The 12,762-nt window shown below is 40.1% G+C and overlaps 2 protein-coding genes across 2 annotated transcripts; both read right to left on the bottom strand.

The window, feature by feature from the left end:
* Window positions 1–6,895: 6,895 nt before the first annotated feature.
* On the bottom strand, window positions 6,896–7,753 carry LOC115785273 (myeloid-associated differentiation marker homolog). The gene has a single exon (XM_030736814.1). It carries the CDS (start codon window positions 7,751–7,753, stop codon window positions 6,896–6,898), a length of 858 nt encoding a protein of 285 aa, XP_030592674.1.
* Window positions 7,754–9,779: 2,026 nt separating this feature from the next.
* LOC115785155 (myeloid-associated differentiation marker homolog) lies at window positions 9,780–11,059 on the bottom strand. Its single transcript, XM_030736642.1, has 2 exons — window positions 10,793–11,059; window positions 9,780–10,343 (listed from the first exon to the last, which is right to left on the bottom strand). The coding sequence occupies exons 1-2, from the start codon at window positions 11,057–11,059 to the stop codon at window positions 9,780–9,782; spliced, it is 831 nt and encodes a 276-aa protein (XP_030592502.1).
* Window positions 11,060–12,762: the final 1,703 nt, after the last annotated feature.

The raw sequence follows: 12,762 nt of genomic DNA, 5'->3' as shown, positions 1-12,762 counted from the left end.
TTTGTTTCAGTGGCTGTTTGTTCATGGGAGACTGCTTTTTGTTTTGCAGCACTAAAGTGTTTTCTCATTCTTGCGTTTTTAACTTCTTGTCTGTTCTCTGCAGTGCGGAGAAGGAGTAACAGTTCTGCAAATGTGGGCAGATTTTTATCTTTTAAGTCTAACTGCAGTTCAGTCAGCAGGTTATCATCCCAACAGCCTCTCTGGAACTGCTTTAGGAGTTGTCGGTCTGTTTCTTTGGGGTCTACACCACCCCTGCGCACTGCAAGACTCAGCGCCACCTGCAGGCGATGTAAGTAAGCAGATGGTTTTTCCCCAGGATCCTGCAGGGTGCTCATGAATTGCACTAGCAGTTCCTCACCATCCTCAACGGTGCCAAACGCTGACTCAAGCAGCCTAAGATAGTCAGCATGTGATGCGTCCGGCCCAAGAGGCCGAACAACATCTGACGCTGGAGCAAGAAGGCTCTCAAGAATTTTTCGAATTTTTTCCAAGTTGGAAAGCGATGAATCTCCCATCATCAAATCAACATGGGAACGCCATGTCTCATAGTCAACTTCAGTGTATGGTCTAGGATTCTTTCCAGAGAAAGCTCTCAACCTAAGGGTGGAATGATTATTAGGTGTCTTAGGTGTTTTAACAACATGTTCAACCACGATTCTCTGCACCTCAGGTGAGATTAGATCAGTTTGACTTAACATGTGAGGCGTCTGGTTGGGTTTCAAGGCACTTGGATCAGGGCTCTGAAAGAGCTTAGGTGAGTGGGGGGTGTCAATGTGGTATGTAGGGAAACCAGCACCTAGTGTGGGTTCTGTGTCACTATTTGGACATGGGTTTGCGGCTGCCTCAACAGACCCCATGGACTCTTCAAATTTTGACATCACCTCCCGTAACACCTCTTCAAAATCCTTCCCACTTAGTTTGGCTAAACCCTTTAGTTCAGCGAGGTAAGTGTCGGTAACACTGCCCCCTACAGTTGTTGTGTAAACATCTGTTAAGGCACGGATACAATATTTGACATCCGGATCATCAGCTGATGGGTAGAGGTAAGGCAACGCAGGTGCTAACTGTTGAACAGCTAAACCAGAGGTAAATTCCACAATCTGATTCTGGTAAAACTCAGATGAGCTATCCTCAACGGTTAGTGTCCTATTTATCGAACCACATTGCCGTAAGTATTCAAAAACCTCATTGTCTTTTTCTGATCCTGTTACACCGCTAATAATGACTGCATTTGGTATCTTAACACCTAACTTTGAGATGAAATCCATTGCAGCAATGCGTTTACAAGTTTGTTTCAATCGTTATTCCACTGTTGTTACACAACTCTAGGCTCCTGGCTGGCTCGCCACTTATTTGTAACACGTGTATAACACGTGTGTAACCCACAAGAGGTTACCTTCAAGTACCCTTGACAGATGTGAAATATGGTAGAGTAAATTACTTCAATAACTAATACCAATACCACACACATAAAGGGATGTTGGCCTAATCAGAAGACTCTGGATTCGTGGGGGAGCCTAGGTGTGAGCAACAACAGAGGAAGATGCACAGTTTATAGAAAGAGTAGAATTTACTGAATGAAATGTCATTAAACCAACACATATATATATATACAATTAACAAACTGCGCGCTTTTCCCTTTTTAAACCCAAAGCAAAAACAACACAAGGAAAATAAACAATTAGAAATAAATAATCCAGTCTGTAGTCTTTTTTCCTTTTTAGTCTTTTGTCACAGTGTCCATCAATTGTTCATGCAATGTCTCAGTTATAGTGACCAGTCGGGTCACTATCTACCGGTTTGTCCGATCCTTGGGCTGGGGCTCGCCATCCAGTTCTGGAAATGCAATCCAGTCTTCACAGTAGCACTATGGATCAAATAGTGCACCAACAAAAAACCTGACCTAGAACAAGGCCAGAATAAAGTAGCTTAAAACATTGTAAACTAATATCCATTAGCTTAAAGCTACAATTTAAAGGGTTTTTCAGTCACTTTTCAAGTTTTTTCTGTTGTACAACAATATAGTTCAAGTTATCACTGTCAAATATTACCAACACTTCAATAAAACTAATTATATTAGCTTATATGTGGTAATATAAAAATACTATTCAAATCTTTTAAAGAGCTAATGAAATACATCCATGGTAGTGTAATGATTTCCCATCAGAAGGTGGATTGTAAAAACACATTAGCTTTATCTCAATCAGAACAGTAGCAAAGTGCATTAAAATACTAGCAAGTGCTAATAAAAGGCACTTCACATAGGCAGTAGCACCATGAACGGAATTAGCATCAGTGAAAATGCTAGACAGGTGCTAATAATAAAATACGGCAAATACATTATGAAAAATACAACATACACAACAATAGTTATACAACACCACAAAGCATCAACCTATCTTTAACTGAGTTTAGTGATGACTAAGGATGTTAGCCACTTTTCAGTGCATTGCCTGTGCTAAAATGCTAACTACACACGTGCAATCACTCACCGATGCTACACGAGGCTACACGGAGATTTCCAGTTTCCAACCCGGTCGCATCAGAAGTCTCCAAAGCCCGGCAAACATGACATTACCATTCGGAACGTCCTCATTGGCAAAGCGATTATTTAGGATGTCTCTTTCTAACCAGTTTCCAAGTTTATTCGCTATTTTCCAAGTTTTTTCTTCAGGCTAACCGCAGAAGCAACAGTAGCATGGAGCTGTGTCTGTGTCTGACGCAATCCGAGCAGACTCCCTGCACCGCGCAGCGGGAGGGCGGGACAACCAACCTCATTGGCTGATGTGATATCAGACCATGCCAGCTATTGATTGGTCAAGCCATCACTAAAACTACTATTAAAGGTGTATGGCACAATTTGTAAAGATTTTTAACACTTTTTACATATATTTATAAACTTATTTAAGAACTTGGTTTTAAATATTAACATAACTTTTTAACCTCATTGTAGAATAAGCTATTAAATCAATATTCATTCATTCTCGCATGTGTTTTTAACACTGGGTTACACTATGAGTACATTCTTGTCCTTGTAGACCACTTCATACTTTCCTCAGGCATATCCAACAAGAAATAAATCAGGGAAAACAGCAGCTGACAATTCCATGCCTTCATCCCTTGCTCCGGACACCCTCAGAAATTCCACCACAATCAGGGGAAGGAGTTTGAGAATAGTAAGTTTAAAAGGTTACAGCAGCTGGCCGGTATTGGTCATTTTCGAATGATGAAAAAGGAGGAGGTCCGCACACCAAAAAGCTCCTTGAGAATGTTTAATCCATCAGTGTATAAAAGAAGTAACGTTTCTGGCTGGAATGCCCTTCTTCAGACTACTTGATTTTCGAATGATGCCATATCATCCGCAAAGCAGTGATATGGAAAGAGTCAACCATACTCTCCTTCAGATGCTGCGCACCTTGGAAAAAGAGAAAAAGAGCCAGTGGAAAGACCATCTTATCCATTTTGTAGAGTACATGCCTATAATTGCACAAGGTATGAGACCACTGGTCTCTGCCCATTTTTCCTCTTATATGGCCAACCTCCACGCTTACCTGTTGATTTACCGTTTTCCTCAAAAAGAGATTCTGAAGCATCAGATCGACAGTCATATGCGCAGAAATAGAGGTCGCTAAGGTTACTTATGCATTTCCTGGCAATGTATCAACATTTGTCACACTACACTATACAACAAGTTGCTGGTTATTGTGGGAGGTCATTGATGAGTTTGTGTGTCCTGTTTAAGGACACAGAGTCAAGCCAGCTGTCAAGCTGTTAACAAGCTCATGTTTTGTGCTTCTTTATTTTAATATACACAGTTGTAGGATTTAGGACCACTCTGCTCCCTGACACCCAACATGCCAGGAGGGCAACACATGCCACACATCAATGCCCACCTTAAGTGGTCTTCAGTAACTTTTTAAATGTTATAGCAAATTTTTCAAATATTATAGCTCTCCAAGCTACAGTGACAATGTAAAACATGAACTGGAAATGGAGACCTTTTGGCTTCAAAGTCAAAGTTGCACCTTTTGAAACATGTTGGCTGCACACCTGAAAAACCATAGGCAAAAATATCGATCTATTAGCAACCAAAGCAATCACTGGGAGGTTTTTGGTTTAGCAACTTCTTTGCAACTGATTTCAACTGATTTCAACCAGCAACAGCCAGAAACCTCCAGGAACCACTGCCATCCAGTTGTGAAATACATGCATTTCCCTAGCAACAAGTTGTTGTTTCACAATTCTCGAGCAATCTGTGCATGATGTCACCTACTTTACACACTTTAAATACATTTGCACTATACATCCAGTGCATGATTAAGCTTATGTCTGTGTATGTTCTCAGTCATCCAGGTCATACTAGTCTGTGGAGCTTGAAAAAATGCGACTGGACGTTTCACCTCTCATCCGAAAGCCTTTTGGTTGCACATGAGGCGGAAAATCATGTTTTCTGTGGCAGCTTTGTGCCCCCCCCCCCCCCCCCCTTAAATATTCAAATCTTCTCGAACAGCTACTTTAAATTGTCATCAATTCTTTATTTTGTTCTGTATTAAGTGTATTAATATTCCAACTAAAAGTTAGAATTTTCTATTGATACTAGTTAACAATTACCATTCACTCTTGCTGGTGCTTAATGAGTAAGCCTGTCAGAAAACACAGGTAGATGTTACTGGAGAAATGCCATTGATTTAACTACACTAACACGTGGCACCTCTTTGCATAGATGCTTTGAATAGTAAATAGTCACAAGACACATTTTACTGCAACTCACTTTGATGGAAGGCACTTTTTTGCACCTCTATTCCCCCCAGAAGTGGAGGGAACTCATGAACTGTTGAATGTGAGGTGTCTACTGTGTAATCTAAATCAAAGCAGACCCCAGTTTACTGCCATGTCTGGCATATATACACTATTCACTTAAATGTGGTCTTTCTTTCTGACAGACTGACACGAGAAGAAAAGCTTAATTTCCATGCTTCAGTTACTCTATTTGACCCAGGTTCACTCACACAGATTGGTGTACCGAGCAGCACAATAGCTTTGGGATTACATGCAAGGTTTGGATGAAGCTGTTTTAAAAGACTTAGGTCATACTTTTAGCTTCCTAGCTTTTCACGCCTGCTCAGTACATCATTAAAGAAGAAAGAAAGCTACAAGGAGAAAAAAGAGAAAGAAAACACCTTCTAAGAAATCCAGCTTCATTTTCTTTTTTGGTTTTCCCACGTATCTCACTAAAGTCTGTCATTTTCTTGCTGTTGCTTAACCTTTCTTCTTCAACTCTTCATTTTTTCATCTTTCCCTGTATTTCTCTCATTTCTTCCAGCTCCATCTCAGGGACCAGCCTGTCACTGTTTATATTCTCCTGTTTGTGCTGCACACAAAGGATTTTGATTTTAATATAAATTTATGTAAGACACTGAAGGAATAGTTTGACATTTAGAGGAAAACTGCCTTCATATTATATATTAGATGACAAGACATAAACAGCACAAAGACTGGTAATAAGGAAACTTGTTATAAACTGGAGCTAAAACATGGACGTTCACTTTGACATCACCCACTGGACTGAGGATTCTTCCTGTTTTGAAGCCACAACTTTGGCATATTGGTCATTGCTGTCTTTGTTTTGTGACTGTTTTTTGACGGGTTGAGTAACTAATGTTACTAATGTTAGTTAGTGTATGGCTGGGGTTGCCTGCTGATGAGTGCTAACATAGTGAAAAAACTTGAGCCGACTTCAGTCAGTAAGAGCTGTAATGAGGAGGGAAAAATCAGCTATGGGCCACTTTTTTCTGCTCTAAGGTGGAACATTTTAACTGTCTTTTGAAGCTATCCTCGAGTGGACATTTGAGGAACTGCCATTTGTAGCACCACCCACAATGAGTTTTCTGTCCTGGGTGTTGTTCTACATGAAGGTAACAATACCTACCATCACCTCTAAAGGAGGTACCAGTCGATATTAGCTATTTGCCCACCTATATATAATGGCCAGTAAATGAAGAGACGGGCGAGACACCTGCCAGCTTTGATTAGACAACAACTTTCCTGTTGGCAACATGTGTTTGGAACGCCACAAATGCAACATCCAGCTGATCAGAGCAGAGCTGGGCAAAGAGTAGACAAGTAAACGAACAACTGCACACAACAGATGTGTAGCTATTTGCCAGAAATAACTACACATTAGGGAAATAATTACAAATATTTGCAGATATATTGGAGTATCAGACTTTTACACATCAATATCGGTCTGAAAAATCCTGAATCTGTCAGGCTCTGCTGTAAAGCTCAATTATAACTCATTAATAAAGTATAACAGTAACATTTTGTGACGATACAGGGCTTGAATTTTTTTTCAACTACAGTAATATAACTAACCTAATATGTGTACTATACAGCTCAGTGTCTCTAAACTCTTCCTTTTATCAGAAAGCTGCCACACCCCTAAGTAATAAGATGAATGTGAACACACATACCTTTACTTACCATATAATTTGATTATATGATGGAGCAGAGCTATAGCTGAGCTCACCATTATTGCCTGTACTGTTTAATCACCTGAGGCTCCAAAGTCCCATCCAGCTATTTTTTTTAAAAAATATTTTACAACAGTGATACTACAGATCTAATCATTAACTGAGTGTGTTCTGGTAATTGACATTTCTTTTATGCAGTTACACATTTGAGGCACATGGAGTCATTACTTGGATACAATAACAGCAGCAATCTAATACAATTGTTTCAAAGAAACAGTTGTAATAGATTGTGTTTGTGTTTATAGACACGTTCTTTGGCACAATATAAAATGGAAACACTATTCACACATTTTCTGTTAACAGATTCAAACACAGCATGTTTGGTTTCATATTAGTTCATATTAATTTTCATAAGCAGCATTTCACTGACTGGTGGTACAGAACACAAGACGTATGGAGTAAATAGTGTCCAGGGTGTAAACAATAAAGTTAAAGATTGTCATGAAGGTGACCACCACCAGTTTATCCCAGGGGCAGAAGTGGCCGCAGTCAGAGGGTCTTGTTTTGTTTTTATCAAAGCTATACAGTGGCCAGATCACCATTGCTGTTGTGTACATCACTGCTGCCAAAATGTTATAGACAATCACCAGCTTGTCAAAGGACAACGGAAAGAAAGAGGTCAGCTGTCCGAGGGTCAGCAGGATTATAATGATGGAAACGATGAAACACAAGGAGTACACAGCCACACACCACTGGAGTCCTGAATTACCAGTGTACTGGCCTCTCTCCAGTGACACAAAGATGAGACAAGCAATGAAGGTCTCCAGCATCTTCATTATCCCAGGCACTGTGGAGAGGAACCCGCTGGTTTCCCCGCGAGGATGAAGGCGTGTTAAGACCACCTCACCTGCATATATGGCAAAACAAACCCAGGAAACCACAGAGGCGCCGATGGCCCGGTGGCAGCTCTTGCAGGTGAAAAAGGTGGGGTAGATGATGGAGACAATCAGGCACATGAGGCACGCCAGCATTGCGAAGGCAGCAGTGAAGTCATCCCAGGCAAAAGGTACTTTGGCGCTGACAGTGGTGAACTCCAGGATGACAATGAGACAGCTGAAGAAGAAGCAGAAGCACCAAGTGAACATGCACCATGCCCAGTAGGAAGATGAGCTATATCCTGCTGTTGCTGCCACGCTAAAACACATACAAGTGAGGATGGCTGCCATTATACGCATGATCCCCACAGGCTGGGTGAGGGCTCGCACGTCTACATCAACCATGGCTGGACAGGATGAGTCTATTTGACCTAAAAAAAAAAAGAAAAAAAAAAAGTTGTTCTGTTTCCAAGTCAGTTCACTGTAATCAGTGCACAGCAGGTCCTTGATTTTTAAACCAGACCAAATAACACTGGTTGAATATATCCATGAAAGGGAAAGCTGAGCAGGTGTGTCCTTTGAAGCAGAAACTCAAGAGTTGTGGCGTAGAGTCACTCAGAGCATCCTGAGCTTATCTGAGCTCTTTATGACCCTTGCTTCACTCCTTTGATTGGATACTGATTTGGCTTTATCGTGTTCACCCCCACAAGCCACACTGGACTTTGGTCCGTGGTGCACACCCAGTTCATTATAACACAGTGATGGTGTGCAGTTCATGTCCTAGAGAAAATGGCTTTTATCCTGTAGTTTTGTTGACTTGATTTATTGCTTCTGGGTAGATGAAAAGTAGAGCTTGGGGACATTTTTATGGAATAATAAAAAAAAAATTATATATATTGAGCTTTTAGACTTTAGTGGTTTACAGAATAGAAACCATATGTCAGTGTATTTACTTTGACATTCATGATATGAATATTTCCAAAAAAAAAAAAGAAGCAAAGTCTATAATTATAAGAGTAAAAATGCATTTAAGAAAATATCATCACAATATTACAATAGATGCAGAATGTGGATGTATTTGTCCTTCCATGTGGTCTCTTCTTCTCTAGTTCTTCCTCAATTTTGTAGCTTCTTCCCATTTTTTTCTCTCTTTACTCCTGGTCACAAAACTCACTTTTCTTAGTTCTTCCCTTTTTGATATGTGCTGTACATGATGGGTGAAAGCCTATGCTTCAACCATGTACACTAATCAAGGTATCACTTTACAACTTACTTATATATCATGATAAGGCCCTGTGACAGACTGGCGACCTGCTCGAGAAAATGGATAGATGTATGGATGGATGGATGGATATTATGATAAGCAAACCAGGCTAATCTTGAGCAAACTGCTTTTATTTTATGGAAATATAATATGGATGACTTATCCTATACTTTTCCCTTTTATTGACATAGGGGAAAATACAGTTTGCAGTACTAAGAGGTTTGCTTTTAACCCAAATATTTTTAGTAAGCAGACATCTTCAAAAAAACCCCAAACTTTTATTTTATCAAAATCCAAATAAGATCAGTTTACACCGAGTACCAGAAAACATTTGGCATTTTTGTTGTTGTGTTTACTTAAAGAATAATCACAACTAATCAGGCTAATCAAACAGCAAAGTGGTTATTGGTTATTTTTTCAAATGGCTGTCGAGCTTTGAATTGAAATAATCCTGGTTCTAGAAATAAACATCAAATAATCATTTCCCGAGATGTGTCTACACAGATAAACTCACAAGTTTGGTTCATCATCAGCACGAATCTTTCCCAGTTCAATCATTAAACAGTTAAACATATGATGCCTAAATAAAACTGTCAGGATTCAAAAAACATTCGGTCACAGGTAAAGATTCAGGGAGAGCCCTGAGCACCGGCACGCTCCAGCTTCTTGACTCTACTCAAAATTATAGCTGTGTGTATTACAGGTTACGTGCACTTGGACATACCTTTGCACAGATTTTAAAGAGGGTTTTATCAATGAACCAGTGAAAATGTTATTTATTTATGATTTACTCATCATAATTTCTTACTGAGGTGCTAAAACAACCATACAGGCATGTAAACAGTAACCTTCAGTAACCAAATTTACTGGATTTTAGTGTTCTTCATTAATGTTCTTTATTAATGTGAGATTAATAAAGAACACTGTAACAAGGAGCAAATGTTACTCACGGAGGAAAGAAAAGACAATAGATGAATATAAACCTGAATTAAAGGAAAAAAAATCAGACACAACTTTAGGAATTTAATATCTTAAATAAAAACAAAACCATGTTAAAAAAGAAAAAGTGGATGAAGATTGATGGATGGATGTAAAAAAAGCTACTCTAATTAGTATGAAATCAATAAATGGTAAGTTTAAGCTGACTTTTTGGGGGTGTTTCGCACCCTATGTTCTGCTGACGAAGAAGACGAGCCTAAACGAATAAAATGTATCCACGATGTAAGCAACAAGGTTGAAACAGGTCATCACAGTGATCACAACTAAGAGATCGTTTGGTCCTGTGGAATTGTTCCTGAAGCTGTACACTGGCCAAATGACCACAGCTGTGATGTACATCAGCACTGCCAGCACGTTGCACACTGTCAAGACTTTGTCAAATGGAGCAGGGAAGAGAGATAGCAGGCGGCCAATGGTAAAAATGATGACGAGGAGGGCAAAAATGAAGCAAATGGAGTAGACAGCAACACACCACTGGAGCCCTGGAAAGTGAGAGTACCAGTTGGAGTCCAAACAGATGAAGATGATGCAGGCCACAAAGGCCTCTATAACCTTGAGGAGGCCTGGGACTGTGGAAAGGAATCCACTGATCTCACCAGGTTTGGCCCGGGTCAGCCCCACCTCAACAGAATACAGGATGAAGGTCAGCCAGGATGTAACAGTGGCACCAATCTGTTTGCCGCAGGTAGAACAAGTGAAGAATCTGGGATAGATGATGGATGCTGTCAACAGCTGTATGAGAGAAAAGGCAAAAATGAATGTGGAATTTATTCTAAGATACTCAAATGGTTAATTTTGTACTTATTTCTTGCTTCAAAGCTTCAGGTGTTGCTGATGTAGTTATCTTTAAAAACACAATTATTCTTCCTGTAATTATTCCATCAAGTAGTTTAGGGGTGCTAAAAGCAATTTGAACCTAATGAAACCTTTTGGTATGAATTCATAATCAGTGTTAGAGTTAATAAATGGAGTTTTGCTGTTAATCAGTCAGTCCTCATCCACATATCTTATCTGCTTAAAACAGGTACTCCTTCATGTTTTGCACATTTATTTCTGTCAGCAAAATCTCAGAGGCAGTGATGTCCAGTAAAGCTGGCTAGTCACTTATGTACTCATAACCTGCAGCAATAAGTACTGACAAAAACAAACAACATTAGAGTTTAAAAAAAAGTGTCACATACCATCAGGGTAGCCAACATGGCAAATGCGGTAGTGAAATCATCCCAGGAGATGGGTAGCTTTGTGCTTAGAGTAGTGAATTCCAAGAGGAGTATAAGTAAGGTGATGGAAAAACAGAAGCACCAGGTGAACATGCACCACGCCCAGAAGGAGACCGAAATATTGCCCACCGATGCCACCAGGCTGAAGGAGATACAGGTTAAGATCACTGCCAGTATCCGTACAATGCCGACCGGCATTGTCAGTGTCTTGAAGTCCAGCGTAACCATGTTGATTGTGATCCTGTGGTCAGTTTCAGTTGTTCTGGATCTCGCTTTAATCAAGCACCTCCTCTGTCTTTGTCAATTTAATATTTTTATGATATACTTTTCTGTAGAAGCTCTTTGGTTTCTGTCTCACCTGCTCTTCTTCTAAATGATGTTGAATGTGGCAGGAAGTATGTGGAAACTGCAGCCGCTCCCTCGTCACCGCCCATCAAGATTTACAGAAATGGATGACACTTATATTTACTTATCAGTGTGGGAGGCTTGGTTTATTGACTAAGCTGTTAGGTAATACAGGAACTGTATTACCTACAGGACCCAGACTTCTCCCTTCACCTACTGATCATCCATTATGCTTCCTAACTTAGTGGTGTGCCCACTATTTAACAGTTTAAATTTGCTAATATGTTACAAGCTGAAGAACTGATCCTTAGCAATATGATATACTGTTTTAAAAACAGATTTAAGATTATTTGGAGGAGAGATGATATTTTAAATTTGCTCTCTTCATATATGTCACATATGCTCAGGGTGAATCTGCTCTCATTTGTAAAAAAAACAGAGAGTGCCAGTGGTGGACCTGCCAATTCTGGTATTCTATGGCAAATACCAACTGAGTTACACGGAGTCGGGCTGTGAGCACAGGGCCCAGTAGTCTGTTTCTGATTGTTTGGTCAGAGACATTCACACCAGTGCCCTGCTGGAGGTCATTTTGTAGGGCTCTGGCAGTGCTCATTCTATTCCTCCTTGCACAAATGAGCAGACATTGCTCCTGCTGATAGGTTAAGGACCTTCTATGGCCCTGTCCAGCTCTCCTAGAGGAACTGCGTGACTCCATGCTCTTGAGATTGTGCTTGGAGTGGGTACTTACGGGGTAAAAGTAGAGAGGGTGTCTGTGAGCTGCTTCCACAGAAGAGGCTAAGCCACAGCAGGAAAGACAAACAGATTTGTTTGCCATTATCAGGATATGGCCTCATTCCCTCAAACATATACACACAGTAGGACAAACTACTGTATGCATCCATTAAACTGACACCTGAACTTTGCCCCCCATCTTTACACCTGCATTCTTTTAAATAGGCTTTGGTGGCAGCACAAAGAAGTGTGCTTGTGTAAAAGTCTGTGATTAAACAATCCTGTAACTTGATGCAACACTGCATTTAAGGCTGGTCTCAATTTCAAGAAAATTCAAACAAGAACTCTTTTAGATATTCCCCTCAAAACCAGAAATGTGAATCACAAGAATTAAATTAAGGAAAACATCTTCACAGAGTGACAGAACACCCAACAGCATATATTACAACAAATAAACCACCTCTAATACATGCGTAGCCTACACAGACTGCAGGAAGCTTCAGTTTTCGATGATAGTGTGTCATTTGACAATAGAATGAAAAGTAGCCAAAATGAAGGCCAAACATGTAGCAACAAGAATGATTGCTGTGTCAAGTGAGGTCACAATATTCCCACTATTCACTAGTTATTATTTAAAAGCACCCAGGGGTACTGTCGTAGGCCAAAAACGTCCCAGCGTTCTCGAAATGGAAAAAGCCAGGACTCATTGGGGATCTTGTTAAACATTTGTTTCTAGAGACGTTGGATACAACAATATCAGTTAAACCTCAACCTTTGTGAAACTGTGTCAGTGTGGGCTTCGACAAATGTTCAGCTTAAACCAGTAACCACCAGCCTGTTTCCATGAGATGTGT

Source organism: Archocentrus centrarchus, chromosome 8 (genome assembly GCF_007364275.1).
Source record: "Archocentrus centrarchus isolate MPI-CPG fArcCen1 chromosome 8, fArcCen1, whole genome shotgun sequence".
Taxonomy (NCBI): Eukaryota; Metazoa; Chordata; class Actinopteri; order Cichliformes; family Cichlidae; genus Archocentrus; species Archocentrus centrarchus.
Note: the sequence above shows the minus strand (reverse complement) of the source record. Positions and strands in the feature narration are given on the sequence as shown.